The following is a 23875-nucleotide window of genomic DNA, read 5'->3' on the forward strand; positions in this document are numbered from 1 at the left end:
TATTTAGTATAGGAAGTACACTACACACCACTGAATTCCTCAGCAGTGTGAGAAAGAAGATAGATGTATGTGTGCGTGTGGGAGGGGGATTTATAACCTAACAGAAAACAGCACAAAACTAGGTATAAAATGTAAGAAAAATATATAAAACCAGAATGAGAGCAGAGAGTGAATAGGATTATGAGTGGTTAAAATTGCCTCAACCTACCTATACTTGGATGATGGGTAGATGGCCATAGTGGCCCCCTACCAATCCAAGCAGACACCATGCCATTCCTAGTTAGCCGGCATGGAGTGGGACACTGACACTGGCCAACAGAACTTGCCCCCGGCCAGTGTGGGGAGCACCAACAAGGGTGCTTTGCTTCAACATAGGGACCTTTCCTCTGATTCTTCATTCCCACTACCTGTGGTAGCTTTGGCTACCACATGATTTGCACTGCCAGTGCTTTCATACTTCCTACTGCCTGGTCTGCCTCCTTGTGGCACAGGACGGTAAACTAGAGGTTTTTGTGTGAAAACACAGGCCTCTAGGCTAAGAGGCTGGATGAACAACATAACCAACACAACCCCACACTAATAATACATGAACACTCACTAACCTACATAAATCTGGCTTTACAGGGTTTCATAATTCATAACATTACCTGACACAGAGTTGGGGGATCCCCGGAGCCACATTACGGTAACACTACACACTATGGTCAACTGCGATCTACGTATCCACAGCCATTGGCAAAGATTAAGGCATATTTCTGACGTGGATATTGACTCTGGGCAACCTGTTTTCTACTGTAAATGCCCTATTAGAGAATTAGGAGAGAGTGATTTTCCTTTATCCAAGAAATTCACCTGTTGTTTAGCAGAAATGAGTCCAAAATCCACACTTTTACTTTCATCTGCCTCTGTTTACACAGTTAGTAGGTACAAGTGGTCCGTAAATCCATTTTGTTGTTGTTGTTGTTGTTGGGCTTTTGACACAAGGGCTATTGAGGCCAAATTGTGTCTATTCATTGTTTATTTACAGGCAACATATAGCTATAGATTTTAAATTATATGCTCCTGTACAGGTCAATGGAGCTTAGAGGGGAACAGGTATCCTGTGTGTTATCAGACACAGCCTAAAACACTGAAGGATCCAATATATCTCTATTACAGAAGATTTAGGAGAAGTCCGGTTGGCCTGCCTCCCTAAAATCCACACATGCACACCTTCTTGATGGTAAGCCCTGTTACGTCACTTAGGTGGCAACGAACGTGTAGAGTGGTTCTCTTCAAGACGCCTGGTCAGCGTGAAGAGGAAAAGACCAAACTCTCCAGCATATGACAGCACGACAAAAGAAATGGCCCTCAGTCACCAGCAGCTTTCACTCTCCCTCTTACGGCAACGAGAGGATCAGAGTGGAAGCAGAGGGTGCTAAGAATCTCTGAGTACGACCAGGCTGCCATGCACGGAAACTGAACTTGGCCTGTTATAACATAAGATCACTCATCGGTGAAGACAGGATATTAGAGCTGGAAAAGGAATTAGAAAATGTGAATTGGAATATCATCGGTTTGGCTGAAACAAGAAGAAGAAATGAATCACTTATAAGTTTATCAAGTGGAAATCTGCTGTACACCAATGGAAACAGTGAAAGGAGTGAAGGTGGAGTTGGGTTTCTGGTCCATAAAGATTTTAAAAACAACATTTTGGAATTCAAAAGTACATCACCAAGGGTGTCAAGACTAATACTCAAGATTTCTAAAAGGTACAAGCTAAAGATTATAATGATTTATGCACCAACATCGAGCTATGATGATGAAGAGGAATATAAAGAAGTGTAATGGGTTTTCTACTCTAGATGAGTAGAAAACCCATTACACTATTATTATGGAGGACTTCAATGCTAAGGTTGGAAAAAGACAAAACAGCGCAGAAAGGGGAACTATAGGAAATTTTGGAATTGGTGAAAGAAATGAAAGAGGTGAAAGACTTGTGGAATTTGCAGAATCTCAAGGACTGTCAGTAATGAACACTTTTTTCAAGAAAAGGGTGAACAGAAAGTGGACATGGAAGAGTCCAAATGGATTAACTACTAATGAAATCGACTTCATCCTCACTAACAGAAGATATATTGTGAATGATGTTACCGTCCTGAATAAGGTAAATGTTGGAAGTGATCACAGAATGGTAAGATGTACACTTGATATAGATGTAGGAAAGGAAAGGAAAAAACTGACTCGAGTAAATAATACAAAGGTCTTTGAGATAACAGAAGAGGAGAAAAAGCAGTATGTACTGGAACTTAAGAACAAGTTTGAGCTTCTGCAGACTGCTCAGGACCAAGATATCGATGAGGAATATTATAACTTTCTGAAAGTGATAAAGCGCAAGAAACCTGTAGGGAAAAAGAAATCCAAAGAAGAAAAAATTAGTCAAGAAACACTTGTCATGATGAACCGAAGACGACAAATGAAAAGCAAGAAAAACACTGACAGGGAGAAAATTGAGTATACTGAGTTATGCAAAGCCATTAGAAAGAGACTCAGGGAGGACATAAGAAGATTTAACACAAGAAAAGTAGAACAAGCATTAAGGGAAAACAAAGGATTTAAATCAGCAGCCATGAACAGTAATACAGAAAGACAAATGATACTGAAACTAAAGAATAGCGATGGTGTACTTATAAACAGCAGAGAAGGCATAATTCAAATAGCAGAAGACTACTATAGAGAATTATACAAGGAGCAGGGGAATGATGCCAGCAGTGGGGAAGATGGATTGCAAAGTAGCAACATATACGACATACCCGATATTCTTCCTGATGAGGTAGAACATGCATTGAAGAAAATGAAGAATCAGAAAGCCCCGGGGGAAGATGAAGTTACTATAGAGTTGTTAAAATTGGGAGGAAGAGACATAACACAAAAACTGGCAAGGCTCTTCACAAAGTGCATTAGAAAAGGTGTGACGCCTAAGCAGTGGAATAATGCAATCATAGTTTTGCTGCATAAGAAAGGAGATAAATCAGAAATTGGAAATTATAGACCAATTAGCTTGTTATCCCACATCTAAAAGTTGTTCACAAGGGTGATTACTAACAGATTAGAAAGAATACTTGATGAGAATCAATCAAAAGAGCAAGCTGGCTTTAGGACAGGATTCTCAACTATGGATCACCTTCACGTAATATCACAGCTAATGGAGAAAGCAAATGAATATAAAACACCATTATGCCTGGCATTTGTGGATTATGAAAAGGCATTTGACTCCATACAGCATAAGGCAATGTTTCGGGCACTGCAAAGACAAGGCATAGATACCCCATATATTATGATTTTGAAGAAAATATGTGAGAGTGCTACCTCCTTTATTAGACTAGACAAAGACAGTAGGAAATTTAAAATTGAGAAAGGAGTTCGACAAGGAGACACAATATCTCCGAAGCTGTTTACTGCTGCCATTGAGGAAGCTTTCAGAAGATTAGACTGGTCGCAGAAAGGAGTCAATGTGAACGGAGACTACCTAAACCATTTACGATTTGCAGATGACATTGTGGTCATAAGCCACGATCCCAAAGAATTAGAGGAAAATCTTAATCAGTTATGCACAGTTAGTAAGGATTTTGGACTAAAGTTGAATATGGCTAAAACAAAAGTAATGATGAACAAGTATGCCACAGAAAGGGAAATAATGATTGAAGGAGCAGTAATTGAAAAGGTGGAGTCATATACAGTGCATTCCGGTTAATCGGGGCAGCCGTTTATTCGGGGCAAATCTTAAAAAACAGAACCAAATCGAGAAAATAGCCGGGGTTTACTTCGCTTAATTGGGACAAAATGCCGTTTAATCGGGGCAGGAGACCTTAGTACTGGAGATTACCCTGCGATTGTCTCCGACCGTACCACGTAGTTCGGTCGTATTTCTGGAGGTCGCAACCATAAAACAATAAAAACAATTAGCAGTCACCTGTTTATTGGGCTTTTCTGTTAGTGCAATCTATCATAAACGGATAGTGAATTCGATCTTATTGAATTTGCGATAATACCGATAGCTGGAATTCTGTGGGTTATTATGGTGAAATGTGTTTACACTTCCATGGAATCTTCAATCATATAAAAAAAAATAATTTTCAGAATCTTCTCTTCATTCCTATTTTTAAAGCTTTGTAACTCGTTACTCCGTTCTCACTTGCGGCGCATATTGTGTTACTTGCAATTTATGTGTGCCGTGTTTTTTGTTATTGATTGCTTATCTTTTTACTGTTTTAAATTTTAATCCCCACCTACAAATGTCAGTGAACAGAAATGTCAACTAGTTTAGTTAGTATGTACATATTAGTGCGTATTAATTATTCCGAGTTTCACGTATATTCTTCCGAATTTCACATATCATTTAATTTTTTAATTGGTAAGGTAATAAAGAGTAAATTTGTGCTTAATATCCTATTTTTGCTAATTAGAATCGCTGTTTAATTGAATTAAAATCCAATTCACGAACGTGATCACAATGACCGGCGCTTTATACACATCGTATTGTGAACGGTATTTTACTATGGTGAGTTCGTCGTAACGTGATTTGATTGTACAGTGAACTAATTGTAAGGAGGGGGGGATACATTGTATTTTTAACTATTTACGTGAAACTTCGGATAATTGGGGCAGCCGCTTAATCGGGCCAAAATGCACTAGTCCCGATGTGTCCCAAATAACCGGAATTGATTGTACTTATCTGATAAATGGCTGGAAGTGAAGAGAAGAATAAATTTTGGATGGATAGTATTCAGGAAATATAGTCACATACTGAAGAGCAATATCCCAGTTTGTCTGAAACGTAAAATAATGAACCAATGTATACTCCCCACCATGACTTATGGAAGTGAAACTTGGGCATTCGCCAAAAGAATGGAAGAGAAGCTGAGAACTACACAGCGAAGAATGGAACAAATTATATTGGGAATCAGACTGTTAGATAAGAAGAGAAACACATGGATTAGGCAGCAAACTCAAGTAAAGGACATTCTTATCAAAACTAAAGAACTAAAATGGTCTTGGGCAGGACACATAGCTCGAAGAAATGATGACAGATGGACTAAGAAAATAACAGAATGGTATCCAAGAGGAGCTAGAAGAAAACCTGGAAGACAAAGGTGGAGATGGATAGATGAAATTCATGAGTTTGTGGATAGTAAATGGATGGCCAGTGCTCAAAACAGAAGGAACTGGAAAGTTGCTGGAGAGGCCTTCATCCTGCAGTGGATTGAAAATGGCTGATGATGTACAGGTCAATATATTTTAGTTCTACATTTCCTATGAAGTGATATAAATCATGAGTGATATTCAATGTGGAGAGAGATTTGAAAAGTTTTAGAGCGGATGGTTGAATGTAAGGGACTATCAACCAGAAAATGATAGACCGTAAGTTGGGTCTGACAGGATGAACACTGATGTGGGTTTTCACCCAATAGTAGGAAGAGATGTGTATGATGAGCATGTCCAATTCTTAGTCTTGCCAATACCACTTCCTCTCTTCTGTTTTGTCGGAAGTTAGAGAGCCACAGCTTTGGTTCATGTTTTATCTGGTAAAGTTTATTGTTGGTGTTACTTTTCAAGATCTGTGACCAGTTGTAGCATGTTTTGCATATGACAGACTTATAGTCAGTGTAAGGAACCTGGGGATGTTGTGAGAAAGTGGGATGATGATGTTTAGCGGCAATGTCAGCACTTTCATTTCCCGGAATGCCAAAATGACAAGAGATCCAGCAAAAACTAACTGACTGATAGTTTTGTTTCAGCTGCTGCACAATTAACTTTACAATGTCTGAATGTAAGTAACCTTACAATGAAGAGGAAATCCTTGAGTGTAGTGGAAAAAATGGAAGTGCTTAATAGTGTAGATTAGAGCTTTTAAAAGAAAAGAAATCGCTTTAAAATTTGGTATCCCTGCCAGGAGTCTGTCAACTATTCTGAAAAACCATTTCGATTCTCAAATTGTTTGAGGAAATGGGATCCAGTCGGAAGTGTGCAAAATCATGCCTTCATGAAGATGTAGATGATGCCATTTTTAAGTGGGTGAAGTTGATTCTAGAACAAAACATGCTGATATCAGGACCATTATTAAAATAAAAGGCTGTGGAGTATGCTTCTTTTCTGGGGAATAAACATTCCAAGTCAGTTCTGGTTGGCTGGACAAATTTAAAAAGTGCCACAGCTTATTCGAAAAAGTTATTTCTGGTGAAAGTGGAGTTGTAATCGAAGAAGACGAGCCCAAAGACATATTCAATGTTGACGAAACAGGTCTATTTTTTAAAATTTTTGCAGAATAAGGCACTGACCTTTAAAGGTGATAAATGTTTAGATGGTAAAAACAGTAAGAAGAGAATTACGGTCTTGGTTGGTGGAAATATGGCTGGTAATGGAAAACTGAAGCTTTTGGTAATAGATAAAAGTAAACAACCCCAATGTTTTAAAGGAGTAAAGTCAAAAGAGTTGAACTATAACAATGACAAAAAATCTTGGACAAGTGAAATTTTTGAAAAATAGAAAAATAGAGTTGATCGTTGACAACCCCTCCCCCCCCACACTTTCACTCGATAATTTCGAAACTTACAATTTATCCCCAGGGGCTCACATCTGGTGAGTATGGGCTTGGCTCACCCAGGGTCCTGAGCTGGATATCATCATTCTTCTCTTTCTTGGTGATTCCTTTCTACTCTCTCTCTCTCTCTCTCTCAGTGTAATTCAGATTTTTTTTTTTTTTTTTTTTGGCTGGTGCAGCATAAACCTCAGGCTTCCTTGCACTGTATGGCCAATAATAATAATAAGTGTGAAGCTTGTTTCCTTCCCTCCGAATACCTCATCTAAACTGCATCCAATGGACCAAGGCATTATCAAGAATTTTAAAATGTACTAACAAAGGTGCATACCGAAAAAAAATTATACTGAGAATAGAAATTAACCAATCTATAGATTGTGTTATAGATTTTCAGATGCGCATATCAGAGTTGGTGAAAGTGTGGAGTCAAGATGTAATGGAAACAACGACTGAAAATTGTTTCACAAAATCAGGTTTTGCTAAAACGCCAATAACAGTGATGAGAGGGATGAATTACTATAAGATATTGAGCAACCTTGGGAAGAATTCCAAGCAAAAGGTTTCATCAGTGGAGAAATTGTCAATGAATTTTTAGGAGTTCACAATGATGCCATAGAAGCTGAATATCCGAGTGACTCCAACATTCAAAGAACTATTGACAATATTGATGATGAGTTGGATGAAAATGGGGCCAACAAAGACAATTTAAACTGTCCAAACACAAAATGTTGGCAGCATTTGAAACTTTGCATCGTGGCCTTCAGTGTGACAAAATGTGCCAGAAAATATATTTCAGTGTTTAAACAAATGTACATCGAACATTTTAATGAATAATGTACAGTAAAATCCAGCATACAACAAAAAGTAACCAAATATTTTACAAAATAATTCTTAAAAGTGTACTAATATATTGTGTGCATCATGTAAGTAGTCATTTCTTAATATGTATATATTAATAAATTAATTGTTCTAAAATGTTAGAAAATTTATTCATTCCCACTTATTTTCGATTTATTTCCTATCTTTTACTATTACTGAATGTTAAATTACAATACTTTTCATTGTTGAAAAGGTCATATTTCTTTATAACGAAATTTCTCTTAAACAAATTTTTTTAAGCTAGCGATCAATTTTGTTATATAGAGGTCCAACTGTATTTGCATAGTACTTGTTGATATAATGTTAATACAATGTCTTCATCACTGGATGATGATAGCAGGGTATTGTAAGCAAGTTAAAAAAAATTGCACTGCAACAAAACATTTTTAGACATGTCTCATCCTTACCTCTGAGCAGTAAACTATTCATTCGTTTACAGTACTCTGCTATTGTCAGCCAATGATGAAGACTTTAGTATCAGTATTAATAGTGGAAGAAAACAAGCTTATACAGCATTAGCCAAACAAAATAAAAATCCCATTTCACCAATCTCTACCATTTTTGGTTTGTCTAGTTCTTCCTTGAATTTATTCAAACTATCCAATTCCACAATAACATATAACTTGTTCCAGAAATCAACTACACGTTGGCTGAAAGCAAACTTCCACATATCTATTCTGCAATAAACCCTCCTCAAATTTATGTTCACTGATGTGTATAGTCTGAGCAAGAGGATGAGCAATTTTAATTTCTACACAGGATGTTCCAGAAAGCACTAGAGTTGTATTTTCTCCTGAAATGGCATACACAGCCCTTAAGACTAGTATATGCACAACTGAAATTTATTTCAGTTTGATGTATGTGCTATAAGCCATTCTCATTCATTCACCACTTACACAACACAGTACCCTGAATAGGATGGCACTCACATTTTATATATATATATATATTTTTTTTTTTGCAGATTAAGTGGACTCATTTCCCACCCACCGCAATAAAGGCATATTAATACTGAATTCAGTCATATATACACTTGTACCTATACAGTAAGCCATTCAAAGCCTTAAAAATCTCAAGCCTCTCTTGGTAAGAAAGGCTTGAGGTGTTCAAGCCGTTCTTAGCAAGAGCACCCCTTTATTCTCCTCAACATTCTCGCTGCACTTCTCTGTACCCATCCAACCAGTTCCACATTGTTCCTAAAATGAGGCCTCCAGACCTGTATACATGGTATTCAAGATGGTGACTAACAATTGCCATATAAAATGGGACGATCACCTTCTTATCCCTGCTAGCCAAATTCCTGCATATCATTGAAAAAACCCAAAATGAACTGTTCTGGCAGCCTGTGTGCACTGCTCAGAGAACTTAAAATCAAATTGAACAATTATCCACAGGTCTTTTTCGTTTTCCACTATGCTGAGTGTAGTATCACACAACTGATAAGTTACTCTGGCTACTGCTACTCATATGCATTATTTTACATTTGTCAATGTTAAATTTCAATTACCATTTCTCAGTCCATTTGCCTAATTTTTTTTTTTAGATCTTGTTGAAGCAGCATGTCTTCATTACTGTCATTAACCAGGCTGCCAATCTTTGTTATCATCTGCAAACTTAGACATTCATCCTAATATACTTTCATCAATATCATTAATAAATACAGAAAACAACAATGGGCCCAGTACTGAACTCTTTGGTAATCCCCTAATAACATTAGTCCACAAAGAGCAGTGTCCATTGATAACCACTCTCTGTCTTCTTCTCCCCAACCATCCCTTTATGCATAGCAGTTGGTTGGTTGGCTGGCTGGCTGGGTGATTGGGGAATTTTTTTGGCACATCAGCATCTATGGCCATAGTGTACCACACATATGGTAAGTATGGATGTTATTTCTTGCAGGTAGGGATAATTTCATAACTAGGACTATAAAATTATTATTATTTTTTTATTAGCTAGAGGAGGTGATATATAATAATCATTTTGAGAAAAGTAATGATGTTTCAGACATTTATTTTATTACCCAAGATTGAGTCAAGAGTAAGAGGGTCTTTTGTTATGTCGGTAAGTGTAAAGTGTCTTAGATCAAATGGCACTAGGGGTTTCCCCCATCTCCGCGTAGTATATATTGTCGTGTGATACAGTACACTGTCAAGGCCAGAGATTTAAAAGTATGGATATTGTGATGTGTAATGTTTCGTACCATCATTTATCTGGCCTTTTAGCTGTTGGGCTCCTAATGGAACCCACCGTTGCCCACACTTGGCCTCGTGGAGGAAGACCAGGTACACCCAGTATAGTTATATTTACTCTGGAGGCCCTGCCACCTAATTTCCTGGGATTTCAGTGGCTAGGACCTTTAAAAAAAAAAAGTTACTATATTTTACGCTGAAAGGGGGTAGACCAAATGGTAATAGGGTTGTTGCATGGTTGACTTAAGTTTTTGAGTGTGGGTTTGGAAAATTTTGGTTTCATTAGATGCAGTCGCAAAGTTAGAGAGAGGGTGGGGAGACTGAAGACTGGGTGGTAAGATAGAGGTGGGGTCAATAGAGAAGGCGACCCAAGATGGTCAGTGAGGCATGCCCATGCTCCACCAGATGGAAGGAAATGGGGTGGCGAGGAGGGAAGGAGACAATAGACTTCTCTTCCCCTCCACCCAGGAAGTAGAAAGAAAGTACTGTGCAAGAGTGCACTGGTGTGGGGAGGCCAATGGCCTTAGCAGCAAGCTGCAGCAATAGTCATGTCCGGTGAGTTTGTTTCAGAGGTCACAGCCGCTGGTGTCGGGTTCAGATGTGTAGAGTCAAGTCTGACTTGGTGATCACTGATGTCTTCCGCCGCAGAGGGATCTTGAGACAGGTAAGCAGTGGACTGTGTCAGTTCCATGTTCGGTCCTGGTCCTGTTGCAAAAGGTCCTTAGTGTTTGTTAGTTAGTTATTTGGTTTTTTTAGGAGCATTAGCAACTAAGGCCATATTGCTCCGGGATATGCGGTGGCCATTCTCTGACCTTTCCGCATCCTCCGTATTTGGTGGTGACGGGCTCGAACCCCGGTCTAATCAAGAAGCGTGTGCTACGCACTGCTGCTCCTTCCCACCTGGCTACAGAGGCGGCCAAGGTCCTTAGTGTGATTAGCTCAACCTTTCCATTTGAATGTTTCTGTTCAATTAGGTTGAGTTGTTTCATTCAGTTACTGCCTTTAGTTGTGATGAATAGCAATAAGTGTCCTCCACCTAGAAAACACCTCTTGCGCAGCGCCTCCATAGCCAGGTGGGCAGGAGCAGCAGTACGTAGCACACGCTTCTTGATTAGACTGGAGTTCGAGACTGTGACTACCAAATACGGAGGATGCGGAAAGGTCAGAGAATAACCACCGCATATCCCCGGAGCAATATGGCCTTAGTTGCTAATGCTCTTAAAAACCAAATAATAAACAAACAACAATCTCCTGCACAAACTTCGTGAAGGCCAGGAACTCCTCCCTCGAGTTTAGAAGGTGATGCTTCAGTCCTGCTGGTAGATATGTGAGTTCCTTCATAAGTCGATAACGGAGGTCCTCATATTGGTCGCAGCTGTACATAATGTGGGACCATGTTTGTGTCTCTCCACATGTGCAGAGGGGGTCTTCCATTATTCAAAAATAAGTTAACTTGGCAGCGTTGAAGGCACCATGGCCTGTCAGGAGAAACGTTGTAGATAGACCTGGGTGGAGCCAACAGGGGGCTCTAGGATACATGCGTCCAACTGTAGGCAGGAACTTCCTGGTAATTTCCCCTTTTGTTGAAGCAGACCACCTTTCCTGCCATGCCTGCTGCACACGATGCTCAAGTCTGGTCCTTTTTTCTCTTCTATCTATTCCCTGCTACGTTGATGGTGTATTCCCCAGAGTGTAGTGTAATCCTTTGATCAGGTGGTACATCATTCCGCAGCATATAACTTCTAGGTCGAGGGGCAGGACCTCCGCCAGGACTTGGAGGGCATGCATTGTATGGCGTCCAAGATTGTTTTGATAACTACCGTTGTGGCTCTATGGAACCACATGGGATAAGCGTACGTAATTGCCGGGGTGAAGAAGGCTTAATGGTTCAGTGTTAGCGTGCACTTTGTGTCCCCAGCCCCTTCTTGTTATTCTGGCTATTAATCTGGCATATCTTCTTATTTTTTCCCTCAAGTATTTGAGATGAGGGTGGAAGGACAGGTTGGTGTCTAGAATGATACCTAGATGCTTCAGTTCAGCGACTAGTTTGATTGTCTGGCTATAGATTTTAATTTGTGATCTTCTTAAGTTTAGGCTGCCTTTCAACAGTATAGATTTAGTTTTTGTAGTTGATATTTTTAAGAAGTGGACAGTGGCCCAGTCTTGAAGGAGTTTTAAGTGCTTGTTTGCTTGGACTTCCATTTGTGCTCGGTTTTCAGCAGAGACTGTCAGTATTAGATGTTTGCTCTTCTCAGTCTAATATTTATTTATATTTAATTTATAAAATTTATTTATGTTTTTTATATGAATGAAGATTTCAGTGAAAGTGAACTCATTTCACATCATAATACTGTAACGTAAAAACCCACTCGATTCCAGTTATCGGCATTATCGAAAATGCAATAAGATCGAGTTTACTACCCATTTATAATAGATTGCGCTAACAGAAAAGCCCAGTAAACCCAAAATGCAAATTGTTTTTATTGTTTTATGGTAGTGACCTCCAGTAATGTGTTTTGGAAGTAAGCAAACCCTTAGCCATAATTATGAGAAGAGCTTCCTTGGACTCAGGGGAGGTACCCATAGACTGGAGATGTGCAAATGTGACCCCAATTCACAAAGGAGGATCAAAGGCTGACACAAGAAATTATAGACCTGTGAGTTTAACTTCTGTTCCAGGAAAATTAATGGAGGCACTGGTTAAAGAAGCACTGCAGGATCATCTAGACAAGACTTCAGTTATAGCTCGGACACAGCATGGTTTTGTTAAAGGGAATTAATTTTGTTAATTGGTCTTGTCTGACCAATTTGATTGGATACTATGATGCAGTCACAAAAGAACTGGATGCAGGGAATAACTTTGATATTATATACTTGGATCCTGGAAAGGCTTTTGATACTGTTGCACATGGAAGACTGCTGCATAAATTGGAGCAGTGTGGCATTGGAGGCAAATTGCTGCTATGACTAAAGGGGTGGTTGAGGGGGAGAAGACAGAGAGTGGTAATCAATGGACACTGATCGTCGTGGACTAATGTTATTAGTGGAGTCCCTCATGGTTCAGTGTTGGGCCCATTATTGTTTTCTGTATTTATAAGGAAAATAAATCATCATCAATATTATAAATAATATTGATGATGGTATATCAAGCTTAATGTCCAAGTTTGCAGACGATACAAAGGTTGGCAGGGTTATTAAGGACACTACTGACGCTATGCTGCTGCAACAGGATCTGGAAAGGTTGAGCAGATGGGCTGAGAGGTGGCAAATGAAGTTTAACATTGACAAATGTAAAGTACTACATATGGGAAACAGCAACACCAGAGCAACGTATCAACTCCGTGGTACTACACTGACAGTGGTAGAGAATGAAAAGGACCTGGGGGTAATTGTGCAGGCAGATATGAAGTTCTTTGAGCAGTGCAGATGGGCTGCAAGAGTAGCTCATGGTGTCTTGTCAATGATATACAGGAATTTTTCTAGCAGGGATAGGGAGGTGATTATTCCCTTGTATAAGGCAATGGTCGGGCCACACCTTGAGTACTGTATACAGGTCTGGAGGTCTCATTTCAAGAAGGATGTAGAGCTGCTGGAACGAGTACAGAGAAGGGCAACAAGATTAGTGAATGGAACAAAGGGTTGCTCTTACGAAGAAAGGCTTAAGTTCTGCAAATTACAGTGTCTGGAGACTAGGCACCGGCGAGGTGATCTGATAGAGGTGTATAAAGCCTTGAATGGTTTGAGCATGCTCAATGCTGATGGGATTCTTCCTCTTGCTCAGAATAATCACCTGAGAAGGCATAAATTCAAATTGAGGAAAGACAGATGTAGGATAGATATGTGGAAATTTGCCTTTAGCTAGCGGGTGGTTGGTTGGTGGAACAGACTTCCATCCCTTGTTGTGGAAGTTGATAGCCTAAATAAATTTAAGGCTCAACTGGACAGGTATTTCGAACGGAGGGGTGAAGTGGAAGTTTTTTTTTTTTTTTTTTTGGTAATGCTGCATAAGCTTGCTTTCTTGCATCATATGCCTCTACTAATGCTAATATCACAAAGGCATTCAAAACTGATTCTTATGACGGAACATATGATAACAATGAAAGTGTAGTGCAATTTCCATTATAAAAATTACCTTTCAGAGAGATAAACAGCTTAGTTACATAGCGAAAATTTCAACTTCTGAGGTCTTGGAACAAATTACCAAAAAAAAAAAAAAAAAAACAAACTATGTGTTATTGGGTTCAAATTACGATATTTTCACAATACCTCCATTTATTCCAACAGGATGCAAAATACATTTCCACGATTTTTTTTAAGTTTACACCGGCTGGCAAAAACTTACGTAAAGTGAAATTTCTGTAAGTCGAGTATTATGTAAGCCAGCGAGTGGCTGTATATACAGGGTGTCTCAAAAATACAAGGCAGAACTTCAGGAATGAGTTCCTCATATGTAGATAATAAAAATATTTTATATCAACATAGTTTCGGAAATGCTTGGTTTCTGAATTTTGAAAGTCTGTCTATCACACAACTGTTCACATCACCTTATAGTAATTGTTCAAAATGTTTACCTTCTGCCTGAAAACAGGCCTCACATCGACGTCTCATGGACTCGCGAAGACAATGCCAGAAATTTGGCATGTTTCGTATTGTCTCACAACCTGCCACAATTCGATTGTGGAGAGTTTCTGCATCAGCTACCGGAGTCGTATTACACCAATGACTTTAAATGGCCCAACAAGAAGAAATCTAGTGGGTTTAAATCAAGTGAGCATGGAGGCCAGGCAGTTGGTCAACCTCTACCTATCCACCGACCAGGAAACATTCGATTCAGGTAATTGCGGGCTAGGTGGCTGAAATGGAACTGGACAGGCATTTGGAGGGAATGGTGTGATTTTTTTTTATTCTTTTTTTTTGGCTGATGTTGCATACACTCATACACTTGCTTTCTTGCATCACATGCTGCCACCACCACTACTACTACTACTACTACTACTACTACTAATGTGCGGGAGTGCCATCGTTCATGAAGTGTGCTTGTTGACGAATGATAAGTGGCATGTCGTCCAAGAAATCAGGCTTCTTGTTTTCCAGAAAGTTTCTGTACGCCTGCCCTGCGAGTTTGTTTGGAAGTACATGGGGCCCAAATAACCTATCACCAAAAACACCCACCCAGATGTTGAGGCTGAACTGCTGTTGGTGATGTGATGGAAGAATTGCATGTGGGTTTTCCTCAGCCCCTACATGCTGATTGTGAAAGTTTTAGATTCCGTCTCGTGTGAACTGTGCTTCATCTGTGAATATCACTAAGGCAGGAAAGTGAGGAGTTGATCACACTGCTGCAGGAACCACTGGCAGAACATTACTTGCGCAGGGTAATCTGCTGGTGACAAGGCCTGTACCCATTGCAGATGGTAAGGATACAGTTGATGTTCTCGCAACACTCTCCACATAGTCGAACTTTGAACAGCCAGTTGCATTGCTATTGATTTGGATGTTGTGCATGCCACTCCTGGAATGCTTCTGATTCCAGGAGTGGCATGCACAACATCCAAAATCTCCTCCTCTACTTCAGGAGTTGTAGATCTTGGTCGTACTCTGTCGGCAGCACAAGGTGTAAAGGTCCCATGTTCACAAAGGCGTGATGGATACCTATAAACGTTTTCCTGTCTGGACATCTTCATTCTGTGAACCTTTTGTGGTACAAACGACGAGCCTCCAGAGCATTGCCGTCCACCAAACCATACATAAAGTGCATATTTGCTTGCTCCTGATTTGAGTACATGGTCGGAATGGAAACCCACCAAATTCTGTCAGTATCTTGTGATGAAGGAAATCACCTGCGGGAGATAAGACATTCCGGTTAATAACTCGGGAACCAAGCATATTTTTATTGTCTACATACAAGGAACTCATTCCTGAAGTTATGCCGTGTATTTTTGAGACACCCTGTATATATATACATCCTTCTTTAGCCACATAAATGCTAAAATTTGAACATATATCGTACACCTTACTTAGATTCCCTCCAATAATTTACAAATTTCCAAACCTTCATTCTTACAATGCTTTTGAGCCATAGAAATTTAACCCATTCTCTCTCTCTCTCTCTCCTCACTCTTTCCTTCTAATTAACACAGTTTCTCCACTTAATTTTTCTATTTTTACAATGCTACCTAACTCACTGCTATCTCTAGATGAAGTTAAGTCCATCAGTCCTATTCGTACTTTAGTTTCTAAACAAGGTCAATACTTGGGGACTTACTTTTTTCTTTACTTCCTTTCTTTTTTCCTCTGCCTCCAGTTGACGATCCTTCGCTTTTGGTCTTTCCTAGTCTTGGCTTCTTGAACCGCTGGGCATTCATTTCTGTAGTCGCTCTTGGATCCTATGTTTATGGAAGTTGGTAAACTATGATCTGAATTTTTCCACTGGTTCTCTCTCGTTAAGGCAAGGTTCCTGCTTCTAAAACTTTCCTCTGGCCATCTATTCGGACTGTCTCTTCCCTTTCCCTCAACTCTCTTCACTTCTAAGCACTTTCACCTCAAAACAACGGCACTCCTACATAACTTGTTTTTCCACCTATCCCTCCACCTTTCTACGTCAATCCCCACTCCAAAATTTTCTTCAGTCACTTCCTCACATAACTTCCATAACTTTTTTTTCCCTTGTCTTGCTTTTCTCCTTTTTGTTGCATCTCTCCTTCCTTTTTCCTGACCAATCATTTTCATTTTCTCTTTCTGCATCTCCTTTCTAATTTGCTCACTTCTCAATCTTTGTCCACCACATGTCCTGTATGGACAAGCCACAATTCTCCAGAAGTACCAGTGTTGGTAAGGAGATGCTTCCCTCTTGCAACTTTACCTTAACAGTAGCTTTCTTTTAATCCTTTTCGTTCTGCTCCTTGCCAGAAACAGCCGCCCTTCAGTTTTCATACACATTTCAGGGTCAGTTTCTTTGTAACTACCTGAAGCTTAAGGTATCTGCCATTACCAGGGTCATGGCTCTTTTCTCCACTGAAGTACAAAAAATTTTTCGGCAGAGGTGTTTCCTCTTGATGGTCATTTCTTAGTTGTTTTCTCCCTTCATCTTCACAGTACTACGCATTTGCTTAACTCATGCATTTACCGCGTTTAAGGAACAATTCGGGGACAGTGCCTTTATTCCTTCCCCAACTTATCTTATCGGCCATTACCTGTGTACAGAACCACTAGATTTAGAAGTAAATGGCCCTGTCTCCCACTGTTACTTCTCATTGTCCCATTTTCCTTGGAGTGGCTCACACTGATAGTGCTCATCAGCACTCTACTTCAAACAAACACCTGTGGTAACTTCAAAAGCATAAGCCTTTAATCTAACCCTATCATTTTATATAATTGATTCTACAAAAAAAAAAAAAATTTTAATTCTGTGAAAGAAAAATTTTAAAATACTTGTAAGATAGGTATCTTACAGTCTCTTTTCATTTATTTTTGCTTAATATTTTGTTGAAGTTGTGGTAGATTTTTAGTTCCTTATTTCATACAATTTGGCTGTGGATGCCCAGTGGAGTGCCACTAAATATGCTCTAATTGGTTATACTGGGTTGTTATAAAATAACTTTTCCTATTCAGGAGACCCTAGTGTCAAAATGATTAGAAATAGCGCTGTGAAAATTGGTGGGTGTGTCATTTAGGATATGGGGAAGTGATTTGTAGAAGAAAAAATATTAATTCAAATTTCCAAAACCAGGGGAGAAATTGGCACTGTAAACATGAGATTAGCATTAGCATTAGCATTAGTAGAGGCATATGATGCAAGAAAGCAAGCTTATTCAGCATCAGCCAAAAAAAAAAAAAAAAAAACCCACTCCCATTTCACCCCTCCGTTCGTTCGAAATACCTGTCCAGTTGAGCTTTAAATTTGTTTAGGCTATCAACTTCAACAACAAGTGATGGAAGTCGGTTCCACCAACCAACCACCCGCTGGCCAAAGGCAAATTTCCGCACATCTATCCGACATCCGTCCTTCCGCAATTTGAATTTATGCCCTCTGAGGTGATTATTCTGAGCAAGATGAAGAATCCCATTGGCATTGAGCATGCTCAAACCATTCAAAGCCTTATACACCTCTATCAGATCACCTCGCCGGTGCCTAGTCTCCAGACTCTGTAATTTGCAAAACTTAAGCCTTTCTTCGTAAGAGCAACCCTTTGTTCCATTCACTAATCTTGTTGCCCTTCTCTGTACCCGTTCCAGCAGCTCTACATCCTTCCTGAAATGAGGCCTCCAGACCTGTATACAGTACTCAAGGTGTGGCCTGACCATTGCCTTATACAAGGGAATAATCACATCCTTATCCCTGCTAGAAAAATTCCTGTATATCATTGACAAGACACCATGAGCTACTCTTGCAGCCCGTCTGCACTGCTCAGAGAACTTCATATCTGCCTGCACAATTACCCCCAGGTCCTTTTCATTCTCCACCACTGTCAGTGTAGTACCACAGAGTTGATACGTTGCTCGGGGGTTACTGTTTCCCATATGTAGTACTTTACATTTGTCAATGTTAAACTTCATTTGCCACCTCTCAGCCCATCTGTTCAACCTTTCCAGATCCTGTTGCAGCAGCATAGCATCAGTAGTGTCCTTAACGACCCTGCCAACCTTTGTATCATCTGCAAACTTGGACATTAAACTTGATATACCATCATCAATATCATTCATAAACACCGAAAACAACAACGGACCTAACACTGAACCTTGAGGAACTCCACTAATAACATTAGTCCACGTTGAGCAGTGTCCATTGATTACCACTCTCTGTCTTCTGCCACTCAACCATCCCCTTATCCATAGCAGCAATTTGCCTCCAATACCACTCTGCTCCAATTTGTGCAGCAGTCTTCCATGTGCAACAGTATCAAAAGCCTTTCTAAGATCCAAATATATAATATCAAAGTTATTCCTTGCATCCAGTTCTTTTGTGACTACATCATAGTATCCAATCAAATTGGTCAGGCAAGACCTACCCTTAACAAAACCATGCTGCGTCTGAGCTATAACTGAATTCTTGTCTAGATGATCCTGCAGTGCTTGTCTAGATGATCCTGCAGATGGAATACTTAACTAGATTATTCTTGTCTAGATGATCCTGCAGATGGAATACTTAACTTACGATTAGATTTTAATATAAGAACTTAGAAATCTACAGATATTGTTCTGTGCTTTCCTTCACTTGAGATGACATTCTGAAACCGGAGGACTGCATGCGACACAGTTTTGCATAGCATTTCATTGGGGGTGTTCGCCTACATGCGCTTTAATGCTTGCTTTCAAATCGACAAGTGTCTATATGCTACCACGGTAACCTCTTTCAGGTATCCCCATAGCCAGAAATCACAGGGATGGATTGAGATCTGGTGATCGGGCTGGCCAAAACTGCGGTAAGTCTCTAGAAATGATGCGATCATTTCCGAATGTTTAACGGAGCAGTTTCTTCACTTGTTGACCAACATGGGGATGGGCACCATCTTGCAGAGTGGGAATAATGTGGTCTCTTAGAAGTGTGCAGTACCGTGCACTAGTTACCATCACCTGAGGCCATGAGGTAGACTCTTCAAAGAAAAATGGTCCGATTATAAACTCTGCTTTTTATAATGGTGTGAATCCACACCATACTATAACATATGGACTTTGTAGTGGTCTTTCATGCACTGCAGATGGACGAGAAGTTCCCCATATTTGGCAGTTTTGTGCTTTTATAGATATTGTGGTCTGATGAGGCACATTTCACGAAGAGTGAAATGTGCCTCATCAGACCACAAGATCATTCGAGGTCATGTATTGCCAAGTTCCATATGAGCCAGAAACCATAGAACAAAGTCTATTCATTGTTGATGATCACAAGACTTTAGTTCTTGCACTACATGAATCATGTACGGGAACTAGCGTAAAATTATTCAAAGCACTTTACATACAGTAGACCAAGGAGGGTTCAAGTCTCTTGACACACCTCTGGCACTACTGACTGGTAGTGTTTTGCATTCTGACCATTGTAATTGCCACTTCATCCACTACCTCCATTCTGATACGTGGTTGTCCCCTGCCTGGAATTACACCTAACTTCCTGGTCCCTTCAAATTTCTTTATTAGTTTTTTAAGTCCCACAGACGTCAAAGGTCCATTATGCAAACCTTTAAGTTTCTGATATTCATGTAGTGCTGCATTAGCGTTACTATTATTCTAGTAGAACAGTTTTACTAAAAGAGCATGTTCCTTTTTTGTAAGAGCTATAAGGGTTATTGACGGTGGCATTGGCCTTTCTGCTTTTATCTAACAGGATGCGTAAGCAGCGGGTCTTGAAGTAAATGACAACTTTTACATTTGTGCAGTGCCGTTTTCCCCTTGTGGGGGAAATTTGAACTAATATTTTTTCTTCTACAAATTGCTTCACCATGCCCTAAATGACATACCCACCAATTTTCACAGCACTAACTCTAATCGTTTTAACACTAGGGTTTCCTGAATAGGGAAACTTATTTTAAAACCACTCGGTACTTCTAAATTAACTTAGCAGCATATTCCTCTACAACATTGTTATTTTATTCTTAATTTATTTCACCTCCCCTTTCTTTGTTGCTGTAGTTAAGTATTGTTTGTCTTTGCATATGTTTCTTACTTGGCTTGGCCATTCTACATTTATCTTAATTTAGTTCAATATTGTTTTATTCACACACACAGTGTGTGTTCCATATGTGGACCCACAGGAGTTTTGTAGTTGTTGTAGCAGGGTGTTAGGAGCATCAGTGGCTAAGGCTACATTGCTTGGTGTATACTGTCTGTAAATTGTGTGTGTTCTGAGGTCGATTTTCTGTTTGCTGGATAAAAACCGAGTTTCTGGGAGAAAAACCACGTTACCTTTGCCTGAGACCGACTAATTCAGCAATGCTGTGAAAAAGGCCCAAAAAAATTCCTCCGTCATTGACAGGCTCGAACTTACGTCTTTTCCCCACCCACAGCTATTCTACCAACTGTGATTTTGTTTCAAGGTCTATATCCATTTATATTAACCATCTTCTGGTATAAATTGTGCACAAATCTTCCAGTAATTGCTGCCATCTCTTACCCAACTGTTTCCAAATAACTGTAGACAGTTTATAATAGATGGCAGCATGAAATTACTTTTAAAATTAGAAGAGGAGATCATCTGTCAACCAATGCTGTCCTATTTGGACTTATAAAGAGTCCCTGGAATTCACACAAGAAGTTGATGAAATTGAATGAAGAGATTTATAAATACATTTAGAAGATATTATTGAATCAAAAAAAAAGTAGTAACAATGATAGTAATAAAACATTTCTCTGTCATTTTGTAGGTGTAAAATTGCATTGTTTGGGTGGGGAGTCAGTCATGCATTTGTGCTGCTGATATTGAGTGTTACCTTCCTTATTTATTTATATATTTTTATATCTTCATGATTTTATTTTATTAGATATTATTAGTCAACTTGGAAGTCGGACAGAAACTGCACCTTGCAAGTGTTTGATGAATTTAGTTCAATGGTATAATTAATGTTTTATTTATATTAGTCTTGAAGTAAGAATGACTACTTTTATGAAATCTTTTGCATTTTTTAATGATTTTTTTAAAAATTAATTTGATTTTGACAGTAATTTCACTCTAATTTTAGGCAACCAGAACAAAATAAGAACAAATTAATAACTGAAAGAATTAATGTATAAATATTTGACAATGTACAAGTTAGTGCGAACACATCATATTAGTACACAGCAAAAAACTCTAAATTTTCAAGAACAGCATCGTTTAAGTGAATTCTCATATGTATAAGTATAGTGCGAAAGCATCAATAATACATAGCCAAATCTGAATGAAAGTTATATCTCATATTGTGAATACCTTCACAACGAGTTGCCACGATATTGGACTACTTCGAATAAGCAACGCTTCACCTGAGGAGAAGACTAATGTTTCTCAGATGGATACCACCACCCAGCCGGCACCGTTTCAGGGCTATTTGGCCCTTCTTTGGTGGGTGGGTAGGTACCCGAGTGATGCAATGATGGTGTATGAGGTATTTAGACTATAAGGCATTTAGGGCGTAAGCCTCAAGCTATGGAAAAGTCTAGACTATGTATAAGTATAGTGTGAAAGCATCAATAATACATAGCCAAATCTGAATGAACAGAATATTAGCAAAGTGGCATCGTTTTAAGTTATATCTCATATTGTGAATATTGTGGGTGGTGGTATCCATCTGAGAATAAGTAACATTAGTCTTCTCCTCAGGTGAACCGTTACTTATTCGAAGTAGTGCAATATCATGGCAACTCGTTGTGAAGGTATTCACAATATGAGATATAACTTAAAATGACGCCACTTTGCTAATATTCTGTTCATTCAGATTTGGCTAGGTATTATTGATGCTTTCGCCCTATACTTATACATAGTCTAGACTTTTCCATAGCTTGAGGCTTACGCCCTAAACGCTTTATAGTTAAATCTCATATTGTGAATATTAAGGGCTTAAGCCTTAAAGCATTTCAGTCTAAATTTATCTTATACACCATCAGGCATCTCTCATATTGTGGAGTTATACTTAACTGTTTTGTCATCATTGCATCACCAGGGTACCTACCCACCCCCCGAAGAAGGCCCAAATAGGCCCGAAACCGTGCCGTCTGGGTGGTGGTATCTGCTGAAAATAAGTAACAACAGCCTTCTCCTTAGGTGAAGCATTACTTATTCGAAGTAGTGCAATATCATGGCAACTCGTTGTGAAGGTATTCACAATACGAGATTTAACTTATACAATGCCTTCTTGCAAATTTAGAGTTTTTGCTGTGTACTAATATGATGTGTTCGCACTAACTTGTACATTGTCAAATTCTCTCACAGCATTAGGCTTAGGCCCTTAAAGCAATTCTGTATAAATATTTTTAATTATCAAATTTTGATCATTTTCATTTTTAAAATTTTTTTTAAACTCCATGAAGAAACTACCTCTGCAAAGGTTAATAACAACAGATTACGTTTTTCGTAACAACTGAGCCAAGCAGAAAAAATGCAATATTTTTGGCTTGACTAAAAAATTATCAATAAAATAAATGATTAAAAAATGAATCTACCTATTTTCAGGCAAGCAAAGTGGGCATTCTGAATCATTTTCAGCACTGTAACTTTCAAAGCATCTGAAATTAAATGATATTATATTACAATGATGCTTGCTAATATTTTAAGTGTTTACTAAGTTCCAAACAATAAAAACATATAAAAACAAAAGAAAGAAATTGAATATGTTGGCTATAGGCACCCACAAAATGCAACTGTATCAATGCTCTTCTCCATTGCTAATTTATTGAGTACAAGTTTAACAGCTCCCTGTGTTAACTCTGGTTAACACACACAGGTTATAAGTATTATTAATCAATTCTTATAATAAAAGAAGTAGAAAATAGAATGCACCCAATTTTTGGTAGAACCGAGATATCATAAAACAAAGAAAAATGAAACCTGCTCGTTATTCAACAAGTAGAGTTACTGAAGATGCCAGATCACTAGAAAATACCACATGATTCAGTGGTACATTGGGCTAATATTTACAATATAAATAAGATTGTTTTTTTTTATATATGATGAGGCAAATTAGGTTACAAAGCTTCAGTATATTGTGCATGTAAACTGCATGTATTCTTTCAGTGTATGCATGTTTTAAAACAGGCAAACTGAAAGTATAAGTGAAAACCAAAGTGAAAAATGCCAATGAAAGTTATTGCTTTAAAACAGGATATCAAACATGATATGGAGCAAACAAGCTTAGATCTTAAGCTCTTTTGCTCCTTGAGCCAGCCACTGCAGATTGCGCAGGCTTCAAACGTCGAAGTTGATGAAAATTACCTTCGAAGATGGAGATTTAGTGATGAAGCAACATTTTAAGTATCAGGTATGGTAAATCGTCATAACTGCAGAATATGGGGATCAGAAAACCCTCAAATCATTTGAGAATTCGAAAGAGATAGTCCAAAGGTCAATGTCTGGTGTGCTTTGTCATGTCTGGAATTTCGGGGACCTTTTTCTTTGCGGAAAAAACAGTGACAGCGATGACCTATCTGGACATGCTACAGCTGTATCTGTTACCCCAGTTGGAAAATCATCAGCCAAATGTGGTGTTCCAGCAAGATGGTGCACCGAGACATTGGGCTCTTACTGTCCGAGAATTTCTTGACATGCATT

General features: G+C 38.9%; 1 protein-coding gene across 1 annotated transcript in view; it reads right to left on the bottom strand.

Annotated features, from left to right (window-relative positions):
- Positions 1-23875, bottom strand: part of LOC150074894 (vacuolar protein sorting-associated protein 11 homolog) — a 612407-nt gene that overhangs the window by 52816 nt on the left and 535716 nt on the right. The window contains exon 28 of the mRNA XM_090389417.1: positions 22771-22833. Within this exon, the coding sequence (XP_090245543.1) occupies positions 22771-22833 (63 nt within the window). The remainder of the gene's footprint in view (positions 1-22770; positions 22834-23875) is intronic.

This window comes from Mastigoproctus giganteus, unplaced genomic scaffold, assembly GCF_048544385.1.
Source record: "Mastigoproctus giganteus isolate SK-2022 unplaced genomic scaffold, ASM4854438v1 scaffold_16, whole genome shotgun sequence".
NCBI lineage: Eukaryota > Metazoa > Arthropoda > Arachnida > Uropygi > Thelyphonidae > Mastigoproctus > Mastigoproctus giganteus.